The sequence below is a fragment of the Amblyomma maculatum genome, chromosome 3 (genome assembly GCF_055883805.1).
Source record: "Amblyomma maculatum isolate TAMU_Amacu chromosome 3, ASM5588380v1, whole genome shotgun sequence".
NCBI classification, from domain to species: Eukaryota; Metazoa; Arthropoda; class Arachnida; order Ixodida; family Ixodidae; genus Amblyomma; species Amblyomma maculatum.
Window position 1 is genome coordinate 81,234,026 of NC_139346.1, and position 21,550 is coordinate 81,255,575.

Below are 21,550 nucleotides of genomic sequence, written 5' to 3' on the forward strand. Positions count from 1 at the left end.
ATATCCTTGCAAGAACTTGGCTTGCTTTCCTGCAGTCATGGAGCTTCCTCATTGAAACAGAACTTGAAGCGAGGCATGCACTGTGTTCTCTTTACAATACAGCACCATTTGTTTCCTGTGACCTCGCCCGCATTGAATTTCTTTGTTCATGTGCAGAATGCAGAGAAGCGCAATATCTCAGCGAGCTATAGTGAAACATTTACGTCACAGAGTTGTCTTCTTTGTTGCACACGCGTGCAAAAGTGTCTCGTTTTATTCTTTGCAGCTTATTGACTCTTTGCTTTCCCTCGCTCCTGCCGCTCGGTATGGCAGAAATCACTTTCCTGGGTGTTTCTTGCATTGAAACGCTCTGAAACTGGGCATATTCATCAATTGCCACGCTCTCTCGAAGCGCTAGGAGCGACTAAAATGCTCTGCAGTACTTCCGGTAACCCACGGGAATATTCATGGAGGTATATAATGGCGTTATCCGTGGAGCGAATTAGAGGCCCGGCGGCAAATAGAAACAAGCTGTGGCATGTTTCCAGTTTCATTGATTTTATGCTACCATACAGTTATTAGGTAACTTTAATTTCGCTATCAACTCTTTGCTGCCAAAACATTTCTTCGTTTCTCTTCGCTGCTGATTCTATCTAAATCAAGCGACCATCTGTTCTAAACGTGCAGAATAAAGCTGAGCTTGCTGCAAACGCCCGAGTAAGACGTGGCTTACCCGAGAGGAGCATTTTCAGTTAACTCTAAGCGACGCAGCGGTCTTCATTGTAAATGCCTGAACCGATATCAGAAACTTCTTATGGTTGTGCCGCAGTCTGAGGGTTTTATTTGGCGGCTTCTGACTTCTATTGTTTCTTTTTTAACTACTTTTTTGGCACCTTTCGAAGAGCTTCCAAGTGCCAACGTGACCAGGATCGAGTCTAGACGCCCCGGCTCGTTCGAATTGGAGTGGGTGTACCCGCAAGACGACCGCCCTTACGATGGCTTTCGGGTGCGCTACTGCGAGGACCGAGCAGTCGCATGCTCCTTGGTTTTCACCAAGCAGAAGAAATTCGCTGTCGAAGGGCTGGCGAATGACACGCTCTACAACGTTGACGTGCGGGCGCAGCTGAAGGTACCCGGTGGCAGAGTTGTGCTGGGACCGCCTGGAACGGCATCGGTTGTTACGTGGACTGACGGTGAGTGAGCACTTGCTGCGTGCACGAAGCACTGAATAGAGTACTCATAAACGTGGCGCAACACAATTGCATGAGAAGAAAACACAACACAGGCGCACACTACCAACTGTGATATTGAATTGAACACACACTTCCTCTTCATCACTCAGCTACAACATCCTCTTCTACACCCAAGTACATCTTCTTCACACACCCTTTTTAACTGCATTGGTTTTGAAGTTATTGTTGGCGGCAGCATCAAGTTGTACAAGAGTAAAAAGCTAACATATTTAGCCAGCGAACTCAGAGAAGCACAAGAAGAGAAGTACATTGGATAGCGCCGTCCCGTGTACTTCTATTCTTCGATTTCTGCGTCTTTCGCTAGTTCAGTATGTTAGAGTAGCACTAACTAGCCCAATTGGTTACTATGTTAAATCAAAATGTTGTTGAGCTATTGTTTTGGTTCACTGTCACTGAAGAACTCTCTTCCTACGTGCCAGCAAATGTGGCTAACAATTTCTCATTGCTCTGTTGGTCTTAAGCTGCCGTGCAAGTACAGTGGTGTTGTCTTGATCTTGAAGTAAATGGCGTTGAATACTGAATCTTATGAGGCCGCTATTCGAAACTACACTTGTGTAGAAATCTCTCTTGGCTGAGCGAATAAGTTGTCTACATTGAAGAATGATAGATGAGCTCATAAATAACGGATTAATGCTTGTCATTAGTGGAGGTCGATAACTGCTTGATTTTGCCTGCTACGCGCTGAATTTCTGAAGTTTGAATTACGGAAGGCGGCCACTTTAGCTCAACATAATATATATATATTAAACCTCGTGGCTCTCGCTTCTCTCTACTTCGCAGCCGGGACTGTAGGTGCATCATGACAACCTCTATACTTTGACAAAACAGTATTGACAGCATTATTTAAGCATACGCACGATTTCGAAAAAAATTGCTCCAATTTGTACGGCTGACAGCTGTACCTACCTTGTACTGTATACTAATTTCGTATACTAGATATGTTTTGATATTAAACACGATTGAAGCATATGGCATGTAAGGATTATCATATAGAATATTTCAACTAAGTAAAGTATACAGCAGACTAGCGCTTTACCAGACTGACAGTTACAATAAATTGTCTAAAAAAGCTGGCACTCGAATACATGATGTTATTACGTATCATGAACGCGCTAAATGGTCCCGGCGAAACTATTCTCTTTGCGAGTAGGAAGTAGCAAAGAAGACAGAAATAGGGTTAATTAATTTGTGAAGTAAATGTTTTTCATACCGCCGAAGCACATGTAGTAGCAAGATTGCGTGGAAGTAGTTTTGTTCCAAGTCTGCCATTCGTTTTCATTACACTTGCCTTGCTCCGAATTTTCTGTCGATATCAGCGATCACATCGCTGTCCATACCCCTCTTAGTTATTATGAGGGAAAGAAGGCATTTATTATTTGTCTAATAACCCTGTTCATTGCAGTGTGCGCATAGAAGTATTGGAAGATGTCTATAGTGGCTGCACAGGAACCATAGCTCTGCATGAAGGAGATCATAATGTTCCCATGTCTGTCCATACTGTTCACAGCTTGCCTAGAGAAATTATTCAGGTACTTAGAATTTGGGAGCAGTTAGGGACAAGGGTTGATGGAGAATATCTCAGAAATCTGCGATTCGCTGACATTGTCTTGCAGAAATAAATCAATGGAAGAATTGTAAAAAAATAATAATGACCTAGACAGAAAAAGTATAACGAGAGGCCTAAAGTTAATACGCAGAAGACTAAAGTAATCTTGAACCGCCTCGGGAAGGAACAGAAGTTTACAGTGGGTAGGAAAGCAATAGATGTAGTGGGTGAATATATCTATTTAGGACAGGTAGTAACCGCAGATCTGGAGCATGAATGTGAAGTAACCAGGAAAATAAGATTAGGATGGAGCGCATGTTGCAAGTACTCGCTTATTATAACTAGCACCTTACCAGTATCGCTCAAGAGGAAAGTACACAACAGTTGCATCTTACCTGTGCTCGCCTACGGGGCTGAAATGTGGTGTCTAATGAAAAGGATTCCTCTTAAGATGATGACAATGCAGAGAAGTATGCAACGAAAAATGGTAATTGTAACGTGAATAGATAGGAAGTGAGCTAAGTGGGTCAGAGTAATAACTCGAGTTAATAAAATTGCATTGGAAGTCATGAAGAAATGGGCATGGGAAGGAATGTAGTGCGAAGAGAGGATAACCGATGTTCGCTAAGGGTAACAAATTGGATTACAAGTCAAGGAAAATGTAGCAGGGGGTGGCAGAAAATGAGGTTGGTGAATGAGGTTAAGAATTTCGCAGGGCTCAAGTGGATGACGCTAGCACAGGATCGAGTTAGTCGGAGTAATATGGGAGAGACCTTCCCACTGCAGTGGGTAAAATCCGACTGATGATGACGGTGATGAAATCGGTGGTCACTTCATATCCTCGAATTTCGCAATCTCGTCAGCGTATCGCACTATGGCTAAAGTTCTGCACGGGCGACATTTTTAGGCTCGAATCCTAGGGACAAAGCGCGAGCCCTGCCTAAGCTCATGGGAGTAATTCTTGGGTAGCACCATGTTGTACGAATATATTACGAGGTTCGCCGGGGCTCGCCGGTTTATCCCCGAGCAGGACCCTTTAATTTATTGCTTTACTGGAGGAGGGCTTAGCAATCAAAGTTAGGCTGAAGCACATGCCGTTACGGCAGCAGCTCAGGACGTAAATAGCGCACAGTGTGCAAGTAGACTCCTGATACAAAAGCAGAGGAGGGATAAATTTGGTCAAGCAAAAAGTAAAACAGCAGTTTACCTGCTGTTTTCTTAATATGATAGCGTTCAAACCATTCCTTGGTAAAAAGGTATTCGTGCGATCGTCGGGCCGTGTGAGGCTTCGGATGGCTGATGGCAAAAGTGTAAAGGAAACCTCTCTCTTAAGACACTTTCGAGAGGAGGCCAGAAAGGTTAGAGGAAAAATGAACAAATGTTTGAAGTCGTCCAGTGGCGCCTGACAAAATAAGGATAATGGATATACTCTCCCTTTTCAGAGCAGCGGGAGAAGAGGTTAATGGGAATGAAAATAAAAAAATTGGTGGCTACAGTTGGAGGAGAGAGGGTACTGCGTGGAGCAAAGGTTTCTGGCTTAGTTCGGGAGTTAGTCAATATCATGCCACAGGATCTGAATGCATCAGATGCTGCTTTGTCACCTAGGGAACACTAGCCGCATTTAGAATAGCGTTAACGCTACCATCTACCGCTACCGAGCGCTGGCCGTTAGGGCGCACGCTCTGATTGGTCCCTGCGCGGCGGGTGCGTTTCCCTCTGGCGGGCGCGTCGGGAACCCTGCCCTTAAGGCGTTCTGTGCATGTGTACTGAAGGCGCGCGATGCCGGTAAACGGTAGCTGTAATAAGTAGTGCTATGTTCAATGAGAATAAATATACTATTTAATACATGCCTGCATTAATCGTAAATGGTTTCTAATTTTAATGCGGCAGGGTTAAATATTGCGCCCAGTGGAAAACCTGGCCTAGATGTTGTAGTAGTCGGCATTGTAAACAAAACAGCGTGAGCGTTCATAGCCGGCAGGCGGCAGGTTTACACGTGCTGGAACTGATCGAGTGCCAAGTTGTTCCTTGTCACGAGATCACACGCCATGCCCGAGTTGGCTCGAAGTTTACAGAAGATGATAGCGGAAGCAAACCGGCGCTTTTGAATTCCGAGTCGGCCAGGCTACCTGGGCCACGCAGGCGCATTAGTGTCTCTAGGCTAAAGTGAGGCTTTATATCTACGAAATGTTGCCATTCACATACTTTGCTACTCTAACACGGTATGCATGGTGTCGGTAACAAACTGAGAAAGTAAGGTAAATAACAGGAGATCAGCAGAATGCATGCACGTGAACGAGGCTTCCCAAGAGGACCCGCTAACGCTTTCGAGTAATAAATGTAATGTTGGAGAATAAGTAGAGAGTACGTGCTGCTCCAGTTTCTTTAAACGAAATATGATTCACCCCTTTTTGTAATGCCAAACGTATTGCTCACTCTGATGAATTTATACTATTTTGGCAGTACATGATAGCACCCTCGGCTTTTGGGGTTAACTTCATCAGTGGGCATTGGCTTACAGGCATGACAGGGTCGTCGTCATGTCTTATAATACTCTGGAGCTTGACACAGGGATAAAGCACTCTTGGAGAAAGCAGGAATAAAGCTGTCGCACTTCAAGATGCCAAAATCGCTAATTTTTGAATATGAATAAATAAACGAATTTCAGTGTTATTCCTGCGCAACTTAGTAGACATCCAGGTAATAAAGAATGACAGTGTTCAATGGATAGTTCATAAGTATCGCAGTAGAAGTGCACAGAAGACGCTTCCCTCATAAGTTCCACCATCAGGAGCGTTTTCTCATTTTAGGGATACTCACGTCAGCCTCCCAACATGTGACTATTGCTTCTTATCCTGACTTTCCAGTATTACTTTATTACATGCTTTCTGAGAACACATACCTATAGTTGAAAAAATTCTCGGTGCATCATGAATGCTAACGTCCGATCGAGTTATTGGGTCGCGCTGAAAACGAGGGAGGCCCTGTCATTTGATGCACTCTAGGCAGCTCAGTATTGAGCGTCACAGCGGTAGCCCAGATGAGGTTACACCCTTCACTCTCGATGTGGATTAAAATGACTTAATATTCCACTCCGTAGGATTGGTCGTAGGATTGGTTATACCTTCTATTCGCTGAATTGGGCAGACTTTCAATGCTGCTGATTTAAGTCTACGGTGCCATTCATAATGTCATTTAGGAGAACTCCAAAATCTTCTTACTTTAGGGAATTAGAACCTTGCGACGAGAAAGATATAACCTTCAGCAAAAGCGCCAATAGCAGAAAAATCAATGTCGGCGAAGCGAACAAAATCTGTTCATTATCCCTCAGTATGCACGGTAATACAGCGCCCGGCGAAGTCAGTTTTTCGCAGACTTGTTTATTTGTCCTCAAGGTTTACATGTGTGCTTTACTAAAGAGTGAATGCTATGACGAGGGCGGGGACAGCATAGGTGAGTGTTGTTGCTGCACGAGATGTGAATTCTTGCTCGTTTCACAGATGGCCGAATAGACCTGTGTAATGTAGGATATTGTGCCAGAAGGTGAATCCAATGGCAAGTTCTCACTTTATTCGCGCGCTTCCCTTACGATGAGTCCGTCGTTTTACAAAGCACAGAAGATAGTGAACCACATACAAGCCCCAACTAAGTATTGTGAACAAGGGCGCGCTTGTCGTTGAGCCAAGCTGTTTTGTCAGCACTTAGTTTCCTTAATTTTCTATTAACCTACGAAATAAGTGTCATGAAGCAGAAGCACATTCTCTTAGGGAGATGTGGGGGATCACGTATAGGCTTTATTAACGATTGTCGTTAGGACGCAGGACAAAATCTGGCACTGACTCTGCTTGGCTTCTTTTTGTTTGGAAATGTCACAATTTGAAAAAATCGCTAATTATCAAGTGTGCTTTTCATGCTGATCTTTGTTACATGTTCACTTCAGTTCCGGTGCTTGCGATAAACCATGAAGCTGCCATCAGTGACCTGCACGGCGCCAGTGTGTTCTCGTGGACGACCCCGAATTCCAGCGTCCAGTACTTTGAGGTATGGTTCGGTTTTGTCTATATGGTTTAACTTCCCAAAGCGACTAAGGCTGTCTGAGACGCCGTAGTGGAGTGATCAGGAAATTTCTACAACCGGGCATTTTTAACGTCCACTGACATCACACACCACAAGGCCGCGTGCTTTTCGACTTCGAAAAGCTGGCGTCATCCCGTGTCCTATGGTTCAGCGTTCGAGCGCCCTAGCCGCTGAGCAAATGCGGCTGAGCAATACACTGACGTATGATATGTTCTCTACTGCGAACAATAGACGCCAGTGACACCCATATAGGTAGTTGAGATTATTATGGCTCTTTTTAAAGCGTTCTTGCCTGCATGATTCCGGCAATACACGTAAGCGCATTTGTTTTGTTCCAGCAATTATTGCCCGACTAAGAGGTGTTACACACACACACACACACACACACACACACACACACACACACACACACACACACACACACACACACACACACACACACACACACACACACACACACACACACACACACACACACACACACACACACACACACACACACACACACACACACACACACACACACACACACACACACACACACACACACACACACACACACACACACACACACACACACACACACACACACACACACACACACACACACACACACACACACACACACACACACACACACACACACACACACACACACACACACACACACACACACACACACACACACACATGTTACGGTACGCAGTGAAAGAGACGATGACGAAGTGCTGGGCGAGTGGAAAAAGACGACGCTGCAGCTACGTCTGGTTCTCCTGTGAGTGTGTTCCTGACGGTGAACTGTTGCGGCTACGACGTACCATCGCCTCCTAACATCTTGGTTTAGCTGCTGGGTAAGACACCAATACCACAAGCTGGATCTCCGTAGTGGCCGCCAACTTGGTGCTAGCACTATGCAGTCCGGTGCTTACGCTACCTCTACAGCGGCACAACCAGCGCCCACTGTCGTCGTTGCGCAGTCTCGTGATCCGGGAACCTTTTGCGGCACCGATGACATCGACGTCGAAGACTGGTTCGCTATGTAAGAGCGAGTCAGTAAGCACAACCGATGGGACGCAACGTTGATGCTTGCAAATGTCATTTTCTACCTGGCTGGTACGGCGCGCGTCTGGTTCGAGACGCACGAAGATCTAACATCCTGGGACATGTGCAAAGAGAAGCTTCGGGATCTCTTTGGCAAGCCGATCGGACGCAAGCTCGGCGCTGAAAAGGACCTGGCATCGCGAGCACAGTCGTCGACCGAATCATATCTGTCGTACATACAAGACATACTAGCTCTATGCCGCAAAGTGAACAGCGCCATGCCCGAGTGTGACAAGGTGGGCCACATCTTAAAGGGCATTGCTGACGACGCTTTTAACCTTCTATTTTGCAAAGATTGTACAACGGTCGACTCCGTCCTCGAGGTATGCCGGCGGTTTGAGCAAGCTAAACATCGTCCTATTGCTCCCCGCTTCGACCGTTTGCCAAACACAGCTGCTACGTCCTCGTGCGAAGATCTGCCAACACTGCAGCAGCCGTCCCATGAGCCAAACTTGACCAGGATCGTTCGCAGAGAGCTGGAGGCAATGGCCCCCGTCGCATGCACACCTCAGCCGGCGGGGGCTACTATAGCACTGATCCAAGCTGTCGTTCGCCAAGAATTCGCGAACGTGGGCCTTAATGCGAGCGTAAGCCTCAGCTCTGGTCAGCCGTCCGCACAGCCATCTGTCCAGCCCACCGTTCCGGTGGTAGCTACTGCGGCTCCGACTGCGCCCTCCCCGACGCGATACCTCGAATCTACCCGACGCTACCGCAACCCAGAAGAATGGCGGACCTTGGACAACCGACATATCTGCTTCAACTGCTCACGTGCCGGCCACATTTCTCGCCATTGCCGCAGCCGTTGGGTTCCGCCACCTCGACCTCGCTACTATCATGATCGCAGCACTGCCTACGGACCACACCCAACCTCTCTCCGTGATACGCCCTCTCGTGACTTTAACCCGCCATCCCTGCGCATGTCCAGCCGATCGCCGTCTCCCCAGACCCGCCGTTCCCGCTCGCCCCTACCTCACCGTTCCTCGTCCCCTCACTTCTCTCGCCCGCTCCCGGAAAACTGATCAATGCAGCTCCCGGAGGTGAAGCTGCATTGACGACCCGGCCCGAAAATCTTCTGCTGACCCTCGCTCATCGCCGCAATCTTCTAGATATCTGTGTAGATGGTGTGCCTGTTACCACCCTCATTGAAACTGGTGCCCAAATTTCCGTCCTCAGCTCTTCGTTTCGCCGCCGACTCAAAAAAAGTTGTCACACCCGCCTCTTCATCAGCCGTTCGTGTCGCCGATGGAGGCGTCGCTGCCGTCGTGGGATTTTGCACTGCGCGCGTGAGCATTTGTGGTCGAATTACCCCTGTGCTCTTCACTGTAATCGACCGCTGCCCTCACGATGTGATCCTCGGCATCGACGTTTTAACGGCGCACTCTGCCCTGATTGAATGTTCAAGTGGCCTCCTTCGCTTAGACCTGCCTTTCTGCTCCGACCGCACAGATATCAAGCCACGCCTCTGCTCCGTCGAGTTTGTTCGCCTACCGCCCGAAGCTGCCATGTATGTTCCTTTGGCCCCGTTTCTTGCTATTCCTGATGGTACATACGTCACTTGTCCAATCACCGATGTTGTTCTCCACCGTAACGTCATACTCACTCACACTGTCCTGACCGTCACGGATAACAGAACCTATCTTCCCGTCCTTAGCTTTAGCCGCTCTGTACAAGTTTTGCCCCATGGCATTGCACACTCTGACTTGCTTCCGTTGGCTGACTGCGAAGTTTCTGCCCTCAAGCCTGTGCCTCTGTCTGAACCCCCCGTATCAGCTTCTCGTTCGACCCTTTTTACTCCCATGATAGCACCGGATTTGACACCTCAGCAAGCCAGTGCTTTCTCCTACCTTTTGTTTTCGTACAGCGACATTTTTTATTTTGGCGACCGACCTTTGGCCTAGACATCTGTCGTTACCCATCGCATCAATACTGGTGATGCCAGCCCTATTCACAGAAGGCCTTATAGAGTCTCTCTTGCTGAGCGCCACGTGATACAGAAGGAGGTCGACAAGATGTTGGCAAATAATATTATTGAGCCTTCCTGCAGTCCTTGGCGTCTCCTGTCGTTTTAGTCAAAAAGAAAGATCAAACTTGGAGATTCTGTGTAGATTACCGCCACATCAATCAGATCACTAAAAAAGACGTTTATCCGCTCCCGAGAATTGACGACGCCCTCGGCTGCTTGCAGGGTGCCAGCTATTTTTCCTCGATCGACATGCGTTCCGGCTACTGACAAATAGCTGTCGACGAACGGGATCGAGAGAAAACCGCATTTGTCACCCCTGACGGACTATACCAATTCAAGGTTTTGCCATTTGGCCTCTGTAACGCTCCTGCGACCTTCGAGCGCATGATGGACTCGCTTCTCCGTGGCTTCAAGTGGACAAAGTGCTTATGCTACTTAGATGACGTTGTCGTTTTCTCTCCCACGTTCACAAGTCACCTTGAACGGCTTTCTACGATACTGGCAGTCTTTCCCCGCGCCGGTCTTCAACTCAACGCAAAAAAATGCAGCTTCGGCCGCCGCCAGATCAAAATCCTGGGACATTTGGTTGACGAAAATGGTGTGCAGCCCGACCCTGATAAAGTTCGTGCAGTCCGCGAGTTCCCTACACCACGTAATACAAGTGATGTGCGAAGTTTTCTCGGGCTCTGCTCTTACTTTCGTCGCTTCATTCGGAACTTCGCTGACCTAGCACGTCCCCTTACCTCCCTTTTGCAGAAAACGTGAATTTCTCGTGGAGCCGTGAACAAGCTCAGGCCTTCACAACGCTCATTTCCGCGCTCATCGCTTCTCCTGTACTGGCGCACTTCGACCCGTCTGCGCCTACAGAACTGCGCACCGACGCTAGCGGACATGGTATTGGCGCCATCCTTGCCCAGTACCAGCACGGCCACTCTCGTGTGATTGCCTATGCCAGCCGCCTTCTATCTCAGTCCGAGCGGAATTATTCCATTACGGAGCGCGAATGCCTTGCACTTGTTTGGGCGTTGACCAAATTCCGGCCTTATTTGTTTGGGCGGCCCTTCAACGTAGTGACGGACCATCATGGCTTGTGTTGGTTGTCGTCACTTAAGGACCCTACTGGCCGCTTAGGCCGCTGGGCCTTGCGATTAGAAGAATACACGTTTACTGTTGTGTACAAGTCAGGCCGCCTACATCAAGACGCCGACTGCTTGTCCCGCCACCCTGTTGACCCTCCTGAACTTCGTGACAATACTGCTGACGACTGCGTTTTGTCCATTTCGAACTTTCTCCACATTGGCGTCGAACAGAGTCGTGATCCTTCCCTGCGCACCATTATTGATCACCTCCGCAACGACAGCACCGATCCGTCCAGCAGTATGTTTGTGCTGCTTAATAACACATTATACGGACGCAATATGCGCCCAGATGGTGTAGACCTTTTGCTTGTTGTCCCGACACATCTACGCTCTGCTGTTCTTGCGCACCTTCATGATGCTCCTACAGCAGGGCACCTAGGAGTGTCCCGCACATACGACAATGTTCGACGGCGATTCTACTGGCCTGGCCTCTACCGCTCTGTTCGTCGCTACGTCGCCGCCTGTGAGCTGTGCCAGCGCAGGAAGACCCCGTCTCTTCACCCTAGTGGGCCCCTGCAACCACTCGCAGTTTTAACTGAGCCCTTTTCTCGAGTTGGTATTGACCTGCTTGGGCCATTTCCCACATTCACTTCAGGGAACAAATGAATTGCCGTAGCGACCGATTACGCCACCCGGTATGCCATAACCAGAGCTATCCCCACCAGCTGTGCCTCCGACGTTGCAGACTTTCTTTTGCATGGCGTCATCTTGCTTCATGGTGCTCCTCGTCAACTGCTCACCGATAGGGGTCGCTGCTTCCTTTCTAAAGTTGTTAATGACCTTCTGCGCTCATGCGCTACGCGCCACAACTTCACAACGGCCTACCATCCACAAACGAACGGTCTTACTGAGCGCCTTAATCGTACCCTGACCAATATGATGTCAATGTATGTTTCTGACCATCACCGTGACTGGGACATCTCTTTACCTTTCATAACATTCGCTTTTAACTCCTTACGGCATGATGCCGCCGGATACTCTCCCTTTTATCTACTCATCGGCCGCGACCCTCTACTTCCCTTCGACACCTTACTGCCTCTTGACGATTCCTCCTGCAGTTACGCTTCTGATGCCATCGCCCGCGCTGATGCCGCCCGTCATATTGCTCGAGACCGGCTTCGTGCGTCCCAGCGGTCTCAAAAGCACCGTTGCGATCTCCAGCACCGTGACGCCTACTACCCTCCTGGCTCCCTCGTACTCCTCTGGCTCCCTGCTCGACGTGTAGGCATGTGCGAGAAACTTCTGCCCCGCTAAGTGGGCCCTTACCAGGTCTTGCGGCAACTTACCGACGTGACGTACGAGATTATCCTGTGAACCGCCACTCTCCTGCAAACCATCATCCAGAAGTCGTGCATGTCGCCCGTCTCAAACCTTATATCTCGCGCTCACCTGTGTAGTCTACGCACCGGGACTGTGCTTCTTCCGCGAGGGGGGGGGGGGGGTATTGTTACGGTACGCAGTGAAGGAGACGATGACGAAGTGCTGGGCGAGTGGAAAAAGACGACGCTGCAGCTACGTCTGGTTCTCCTGTGAGTGTGTTCCTGACGGTGAGCTGTTGCGGCTACGACGTACCATCGCCTCCTAACATCTCGACGTGCCTCGTAACAATATATATATATATATATATATATATATATATATATATATATATATATATATATATATATATATATATATATATATATATATATATATATATATATATATATATATATTGTCACGATATTGGCGACTAGGGCTAGGCTGTCAGAGCCGGTGCAGGTGGAATTAAAAAGTCCAAGCTTTAGGTACGTCCTTCTAGTCCGGAGCCGATTCACTTCGTCCTTTTTCTCCGAGCGCCACTTCAACGTCTTTCGCTGCGAGCGCCCCCTGGCATTCCTCCCTCCTTAAGCGTGACGCACACGGCACACGTGCACACAGGTGGACAAAAATAAAACGAAAAAAAAAGTTTGCAGATGCCGTCTTTCAGTTACCGCGTAAAATACGGCTTCATGCGTAGGACATGAACTGTCTCTGGACGAGGTAGCCGACGGCCTCTCTGCTCTGGGCCATCTGGGAGGACCTCATAGTTAACGTTGCTGAGGCGCCGCAAGACTTTATATGGTCCGAAGTAACGGCAAATCAGCTTTTCTGATAGGCCACGGCGTCGAACAGGAGTCCACACCCACACCTGGTCCCCGGTGTTGTAGGAAGCTTGTTTGTGGCGGAGGTTGTACCGGCGTGAATCCTTGTCCTGTTGCTGGGCGATGTGGACGCGTGCTAGTTGGCGTGCTTGCTCAGCATGTTGGGCAAAGTGTTCGGTGTCAGTAGAAAGCTCGGTATCTGTTTCGCAAGGAAGCATTGCGTCCAGCATCGTCCGAATCTCTCTGCCGTAAACTAGGCGAAACGGCGTGAAGCGTGTCGTCTCTTGGACTGCCGTATTGTACGCGAATGTCACATATGGTAGGATAGCATCCCAAGTCTTGTGCTGGGCGTCGACATACATCGCCAGCATGTCCGAAATGGTCTTATTAAGCCTTTCAGTCAGCCCATTGGTCTGCGGATGGTAAGCAGTAGCTTTTCGATGCGCCGTACCGGTGAGATGAAAAACTTCGGCCATCATTTGTGAAGTAAAGGCAGTCCCTCTGTCAGTAATAATACAGGTCGGAGCACCGTGCCGCAGCATGATCTGGTGTACAAAGAAATGGGCAACCTCCGATGCTGTACCACTAGGTAACGCTTTGGTCTCGGCATATCGAGTCAGGTAGTCTGTGGCGATGATTATCCAGCGGTTGCCCCCGGAGGATCGAGGGAAAGGACCGAGAAGGTCCATGCCGACTTGATCAAACGGTGCGCGTGGTGGTATTATGGGCACGAGAAGTCCTGCAGGCTTTGATTGCGGAACCTCCCGACGCTGACATTGCCGACAGCTCTTAACATAGCGCTTAACGACAGTTGCAAGGTTAGGCCAGTAGAATGTTTTTCGTATTCTAGCAAGTGTGCGAGTATAGCCCAAGTGACCAGAAGTTGGTTCATCGTGGCACGCGGAAAGGATTTCCTCTCGCAGAGCTGCGGGTACCACGAGGAGGTAGGTTCTCGAATCGGATCTGGAGCTGTGCTTATAGAGTACACCACTTCTCAGGCAGAAAGTTGAGAGGCTCCGAGAAAAGCACTTAGGTATTGTGGCTGGCTGATCTTCTAAATAATCGATCAGGGCTCGTAACTCTGGATCAGCACGCTGCTGATGAGACATATCTGAAGCATCAACAGCTCCGAGAAAACTGCCAGAGTCACCCGTATGTGGTGAAGCGAGCTCGACGGGCGCACGAGAGAGCGCGTCAGCATCTTCATGTTTATGTCCGGACTTGTAGACTATAGTAAGGTCAAACTCCTGTAGGCGAAGGCTCCATCGCGCCAGGCGGCCGCATGGGTCACGCAGGTTGGCCAGCCAACACAAGGAATGGTGGTCAGTGACCACTTTAAATGGGCGACCATAAAGGTAGGGGCGAAATTTTGCAGCCGCCCAAATTATGGCGAGACATTCCTTCTCAGTAGTTGAATAGTTCATCTTGGCGCGGGATAAAGCACGGCTGGCATAGGCGACGACTCGTTCCACACCCTCTTGACGTTGCACGAGAACCGCCCCAAGGCCAATGTTACTGGCGTCAGTGTGGATTTCTGTTTCACCGTGCTCATCGAAATGGGCTAGAATAGGCGGCGATTGGAGACGGAGACGCAACTCGGTAAAAGCAGCTTCTTGCTCGTGACTCCAAACAAAAGGGGTGTCTCCCCGGGTGAGCCGAGTCAGCGGTTCAGCAAGATCAGCGAAGTTATCGATAAAACGGCGGTAATAACTGCACAAGCCGAGAAATCTGCGAACAGCTTTCTTGTCACGTGGAAATGGAAATTTGGCAACAGCAGTAAGCTTGTCAGGGTCGGGCTTCACGCCGGCAGCGCTTACGACATGACCGAGGAATTTAAGCTCTTGGTAGCCAAAGTGACATTTCTGTGGCTTAAGCGTCAAGTTAGCGGATCGAAGGGCTTCGAGTACTGACCGCAGGCGTTTAAGATGTTGTGAAAACGATTCTGCGAAGACCACCACGTCATCTAGGTAGACTAGGCAACACTGCCATTTAAGCCCGGCGAGGACAGTGTCCATCATCCGCTGAAATGTGGCCGGCGCGGAACAAAGTCCGAAAGGTAGAACTTTAAATTCGTAAAGTCCATCGGGTGTGACAAAGGCCGTTTTTTCACGATCTCGCTCATCTACCTCAATCTGCCAATAGCCACTTTTTAGATCGATTGACGAAAAGTACTTCGCACGCCGAAGGCGGTCGAGAGAGTCGTCAATCCGCGGCAAGGGGTATAACATCCTTCTTGGTTACGGCGTTCAGCTTGCGGTAATCGACGCAAAAACGTAACGTGCCGTCTTTCTTTTTAACTAGAACGACTGGGGAGGACCATGGGCTATTTGAAGGCTGGATAACATCATCTTCGAGCATTTGTTTAACTTGTGACTTAATAACTTTGCGCTCGGTCGAAGAGACGCGGTAGGGGTGTTGGTGAATTGGGCGGACATCATCGAACGTCACGATCTGGTGCTTGGCAATGGGAGTCTGATGCACTTTTGACGATGATGCAAAACACTCTCTGAATTCAAGTAACAATGAAAACAGCTGTTCACGCTGGCTCACCGATAGCTCTGAGCTAATATCGAGGTTGTCGAGGGATGTGGGCGGTGGCACGGTTTCTGTGGACAAGCACTCGGAGACTTCAGATATGCGTTCCGCGAAAGCTACGGAAGTATTCCGAAAAAGGTGTCGATACTCGTGCGAAAAATTGGTAACAAGTACCTTGGACTGGCCACAGTTAAGATGGATCAAACTGCGAGCCACGCAGACTCCCTGCGTCAACAGTAACGAGAGGTTAGTTTCGGCTATTGCATCACCATCGCGAAGTGCATTGCATTTGAAATTAATGAAGGTGCTGGTTCGGGGTGGCAGCGTGACACTGTCCGCATAAACTCGAAGCACATTGGGTGGTCGCTGTGTACTGCTGAGGGCCACTGCTTTCTCAGTTGAAAACGAGACCTTAAAACCCCGGAGGTCAATAATTGCGCCATATTCACGAAAAAAATCTACGCCCAGAATTAGGTCACGTGAGCAGCTTTTCAGAACGAGGCAGCTTACCACAAATGTCGACTCTTGAATTTGAACCCTGGCCGTGCACATGCCTAGAGGAGTAACCAGATGACCACCCGCAGTGCGAACATGTGTGCCAGCCCACGGAGTCAAAACCTTCTTGAGAATCGCGGCAAACTGGCTGCTAAAAATTGAATAATCAGCGCCAGTATCCAACAAAGCTCGAACATGGCGACCATCCAGTATTACTGGTATGTCCAACGACAGCTTCTCGCGAATATCAGGCTTCTGAGTGTTTGAGTGCTCTGCGTCGGTGTACGCGGTATGCTTCACCTGCAATTCGTCGTTGTTGCAGGCGCGTTGTTGCGGTGTCCGTTCCACCGGCAATTCTTCGTCGTTGCGGGTGCGTTGTCGTGTCATCTGTTCCACCGGCAATGCGTCGTTGTTGCGGGTGCGTTGTTGCGTCGTCTGTTTCACCGGCAATTCGTCGTTGTTGCGGGTGCATTGTTGCGTTGTCTGTTTCACCGGCAATTCGTCGTTGTTGCGGGTGCGTTGGTGCGTCGTCGGTTCCACCGGCAATTCGTCGTCGTTGCGGGTGCGTCGTGGTGGCGTCGAGGTAGCGTTATAATCGGCAACCGCGGACTTTTGCAATGTCGATTCGTAGAGTTTCCGTGTCCGCGTCGATGGGGGGTCTCCCGCGCAGCGATGTCCAGCGAGCCTACCCCCCGAAGGTCGCTGGTTTCAGTTTTCCCGCTGGGGGCTGGGCAATCGGCCCTGCGCTGCCCATGAGGACCTCGCAGCAGATGGCGAAGGGCGAGCCCTGGGCGACGGTGATCGAGATTGCCGCAGACGAGACGGAACACCACGGCGCTGGTCATTGAGGAAATCTTCAACGGCTCGGGGCCGTTCGCCGTAGCGAGGCCGCGGAGAATCGGCGGAAAAACCTTCGAGGCCCAGTCGACGGCAGGGACAGCGCCGATAGACATGTCCTGGTTCACCGCAGTGAAAGCATAAAGGCCGTCGGTCGGGGGTACGCCACTCGTCTGCTTTCCGTCTAGACTGTCGGGAATCCGTTACGTACTGGATCACGGGGGCCGGTGTTGTTGGTGCAGCTACGTTAGCAGGAATTAGGGTCGGCGACTGGGGTGGCGAGTATTGTAGCACCTCGGCGTATGTGGGACGCTGGCACTCAGGTGGCGTAAGGGGAGGAGCAGGGTGAGGTTCACCGCTTGGAAATGGAGGCCGGAGCGCTTGCTGCACTTCGTCGCGGACAACGCTCGCAATGGAGGTAGAAGCTGGTTGATGTGCGCCATACAGCAGTCTGAGTTCGTCGCGCACAATCGAACGTACGAGCTCACGTAGCGCCGATGCGTCCATGCCATGCGATGGTAACTCGGCAGAGACGGAGGTGGCGTGGACGGTACGATTCTGTGCCGAAGCTCGCTGCTGAAGCACTCTTTCTATTGTGGATGTTTCCGCAAGAAATTCTGCGACAGTTTCCGGTGGGCTGCGCACCAGGCCAGCAAAAAGCTGCTCTTTAACGCCAAGCATAAGGTAGCGCAGCTTTTTGTCCTCGGACATTGTAGGGTCTGCCCGCTTGAAGAGGCGTGTCATGTCTTCGATATATGCCGCGACCGTCTCGTTGGGCATTTGAACCCGAGATTGGAGAGCGCGTTCGGCCCGTTCGCGGCGATCTGAGCTACCGTAAGCAGCCGCAAGATGACGCTTGAACTCACTCCAGGATGACAGCTGGTCTTCATGGTTCTCGAACCATGTCCGAGCGCCATCTTCAAGGCTGAAGTAGACGTTGCGAAGCCGGGCGGCGTCATCCCAGAGGTTGAAGGCAGCTACCCTTTCGTAGTGCTACAACCAGTCGTCGACGTCTTCATAGGTGTCCCCGTGAAAGGTCTTTGGGACGCGGGGGTTCTGAATCGTCACGTAAGTAGGGACCGCTCCAGGCATTGCGACGACGTCGTGGCTGCCAGTAGTCATAGCCGATGGGGAAAACTCAGGTGGTAGGCCTCGTTGCCTGCGGCTGGTGCGGTGAACAGGCGTTTCTTCGAATATATGACCAGCACTCCTGCTTAGCGGAGGGGTACGGGACATCAGACCTGACCTCCACCAGATTTGTCACGATATTGGCGACTAGGGCTAGGCTATCAGAGCCGGTGCAGGTGGAATTAAAAAGTCCAAGCTTTCGGTACGTCCTTCTAGTCCGGAGCCGATTCACTTCGTCCTTTTTCTCCGAGCGCCACTTCAACGTCTTTCGCTGCGAGCGCCCCCTGGCAATATATATATATATATATATATATATATATATATATATATATATATATATATATATATATATATATATATATATATATATATATATATATATATATATGCAGACAAGAGAACAGAGGAGGACAGCGAGATGATGTTCGATGACCGTGAGATGACGTTTCATGAAATGTTGGCGGGTCTAGCGCGACAGCGCCTGCCCGCGCCACCGCCCGTTTCTTCATCGTCCGTAACGCTACCCGGTACCATCGAGGGATCGTCCCAATTGGAGATGAGGAAGTTTGTCAATGTTGAGTCCATTTCATGACTATTTCGCCGCGTCACCTTCGCTCCACCTGCTTCTGAGGCCTGCGAGCTGTGCTAAACCTGCTAACGTATTAGGGCACCGCTACGAGCAGAAGGCGTGAATCGGTTAAGTATTGGGCGGCTAGTCCTCTTTTTCTGTTTTCTCCTGCGCATTTGCGCTTTTCACCGTCTTGATAACGCTCGCAGAGAGATTGTAACCGTAAAGTGATGTCTACGAAGTCTCCCGGCCAGGGGCGCTCCCCCTGGTCGGCTTTCATTGCGCCTCACGATCTACCTCTGGAAGCGTTCCAACGATCTGGCGTTCCAAACATTCCTGTGGCGCTGGTGCCCAAGGATGGCGGATTTATTAAAATGAATAACCCTGGGACTGTTCGAGCTGCTCTCCAGGCAGCCTCTTCCCTGTACGACTCGATCACAGAAGTGAGGCAGTTTGGGCGTGACGGGATACTGTGCCGATCTCCAGACCTCAATTGTGTTAAGGATCTGCTTAAATGCAATTCATTTGGATCGCTTCAGGTTAGCAGCTTTATCCCTACTCATCTTGCATGTACAAAAGCATCGGTCCGAGGAGTAGACTCTTCTTTAACTCCAGCTGAGACCCTCGACCTTCTTTCGGCGGCTGGTGTGGTAGCGGTGTATCGTTGCAGCCCCTAGGTTAATAATACGCGGGTACCAACAGAGTCGGTGATTGCCACATTTGCGGGAACGTCATGCCCGTCAGAGATAAAAGCATGGCCATTTATCTTCCGTGTGGATCCTCTTGAATCTAAGCCACTGCAGTGCACTAATTGCTGGCGATAGGGTCACAGTGCTCGTGGTTGTAAGTCCTCCGTGCGGTGTTCCAAATCTGGCGATGGTCATCATTCATCATGTTCACAACAAAACTGCAAATGCTGCCTTTGTGGTGGAGCCCACGCTGCAAACTCCTTGGAGTGTCCATCTCGAAAACAGGAGCTGCAAATTCTAGAAGTAATAGATAGAAAACGCTGTTCGCGTCGTGACGCTGTAACAGAAGTTAAAGAGCGATTACACGGTTATGCAGGTGTGTCAACCCGATCATGTGTGCCTCTGGATGCATCAATCTCAAAGGCGATAATGACTGCAGTGGAAGCATCAATGGCTAAAATGGTTTACCGAATAGTTGCTACTGTCACAGAGTGTTTTTCTAACGTTCTGGCAGTCCAGCTAACGCAAGCCCTGCAATCAGGAACAGCCCCTTTCATAGCAAACATGCCCTCTGAAAGCTCTCAACTGTTTGATAGCACTACTGTTTCTTCGCCTCACAGGGCTACTCCTCCAGATGACGATGGAAACAATAATGATACAGAGACGGTGGAATCAGATGTAAGAATTCTAAAATGGTGTGGGTCTCCCATGTCCAACCATTCTTCTTCGCGGTCCCAACCAAAATCACAGAGACATCAGCATACATCAAAGCCAAAGGATAATATTTTGGGGCAGGCAGTTGCGGCTGCCCAGATTCCGCAATCATAGGGGCACTAAGAGTTATCCAGTGAAACTGTCGTTCAATTCTAACAGCTTCAACAGATTTAGTTTACATTTCTTCTCAATATAATCCACATATAGTTATTTTGAAAGAAACTTGGCTACCAGCCGAAAAGCATTTCTATTTACAAAATTATCATTAATTCCGACAAGATCGCCAATCAAAAGGAGGAGGTTTAATTATATTTGTCTGTACAAAATTCTGTCACAGGGCTAAGATTTCTTTCCAGCTATCTTCTATAGATTGTGAGTTATTGGCCCTAGACTTTGAAATTCCAGGGCACTGTTCGTTTTCCTTAGTGAATGCTTATTTCCCTAGCGGTGTACAAGATACAAAACCTCTAGATCTGCTATTAGTTAATTGTCGAAACTCAGTTATTCTGGCTGGTGATTTTAGTTCGCATCATGTGTCATGGGGCTACAAGACAGATAGTTGTGGCAAGCGTAATTGGGATTCCAATACACTATAGCGCAGCAAAAGACGAGGACACAAGAGACGAGAGACGAACACCACGAGCGCTAACTTCCAACAAATTTTTATTCTCCTGAAGCATCATATTTATACGCCAGAACAACAGGAATCACATGTGCCAACAGTATCAATTCCTTAGAAAGACGAGCTCTTTATCTGAGAGGAGAATGGAAGGTGTGCTTACACACGCGCATCCTGAACTATTTATCTTTTCGGCTTCAATGATTTCGCGCGTTATCCTTTCTCTGTTTTTCCCTATTACCACACTGTTATCAAAGAAAGGCTTACAGGTTTTTGACTTGCATTCGAGAATGTGGTCAACTAGCGATCTGCCTTGCCGGCCGTTTCTGACGTTGCGAGCGTGTTCCATTAGGCGCTCGTTCAGACATCTCCCCGTCTGGCCGATATAGTGTTTTCGGCATGACAAGGGATTTTTAAATACAACACCTTCATCGCACGTGACGTACGGCTTCTGGTGCCTAATTGCGCATCCGCGCGCTTTGTTGGTGTTGGTTTCTTTCAGCTTGCACAACGTAGAAAGTTTCTTCGGCGCCGAGAACACTACGGTCGCATTTGCTCGTTGACCAATGCTTTTCAAATTGTGAGAAATCTTGTGCAGATATGGTAATACAACAAGGTTTTTCCGTTCCCGAGCAACCGGATTTGGTTGGCATTGATTTTCTGGTTTCATTTTCTTAAGAAGTTTTTCGGCAACAGAAACTAGAACATGGGCGGGATATCGAGCATTAGTCAGCCTCCTGGACTGCTCTTGAAAACTATCGCTCATCATGTGTGGACAAGACTT

The 21,550-nt window shown here is 49.2% G+C and overlaps 1 protein-coding gene across 1 annotated transcript in view; it reads left to right on the plus strand.

The window, feature by feature from the left end:
• LOC146195093 (uncharacterized) overlaps positions 1-21,550 on the plus strand; it is a 66,678-nt gene that overhangs the window by 26,542 nt on the left and 18,586 nt on the right. Inside the window, exons 7-8 of the mRNA XM_084597683.1 lie at positions 882-1,172; positions 6,719-6,819. Of these exons, the coding sequence (XP_084453809.1) occupies positions 882-1,172; positions 6,719-6,819 (392 nt within the window). The remainder of the gene's footprint in view (positions 1-881; positions 1,173-6,718; positions 6,820-21,550) is intronic.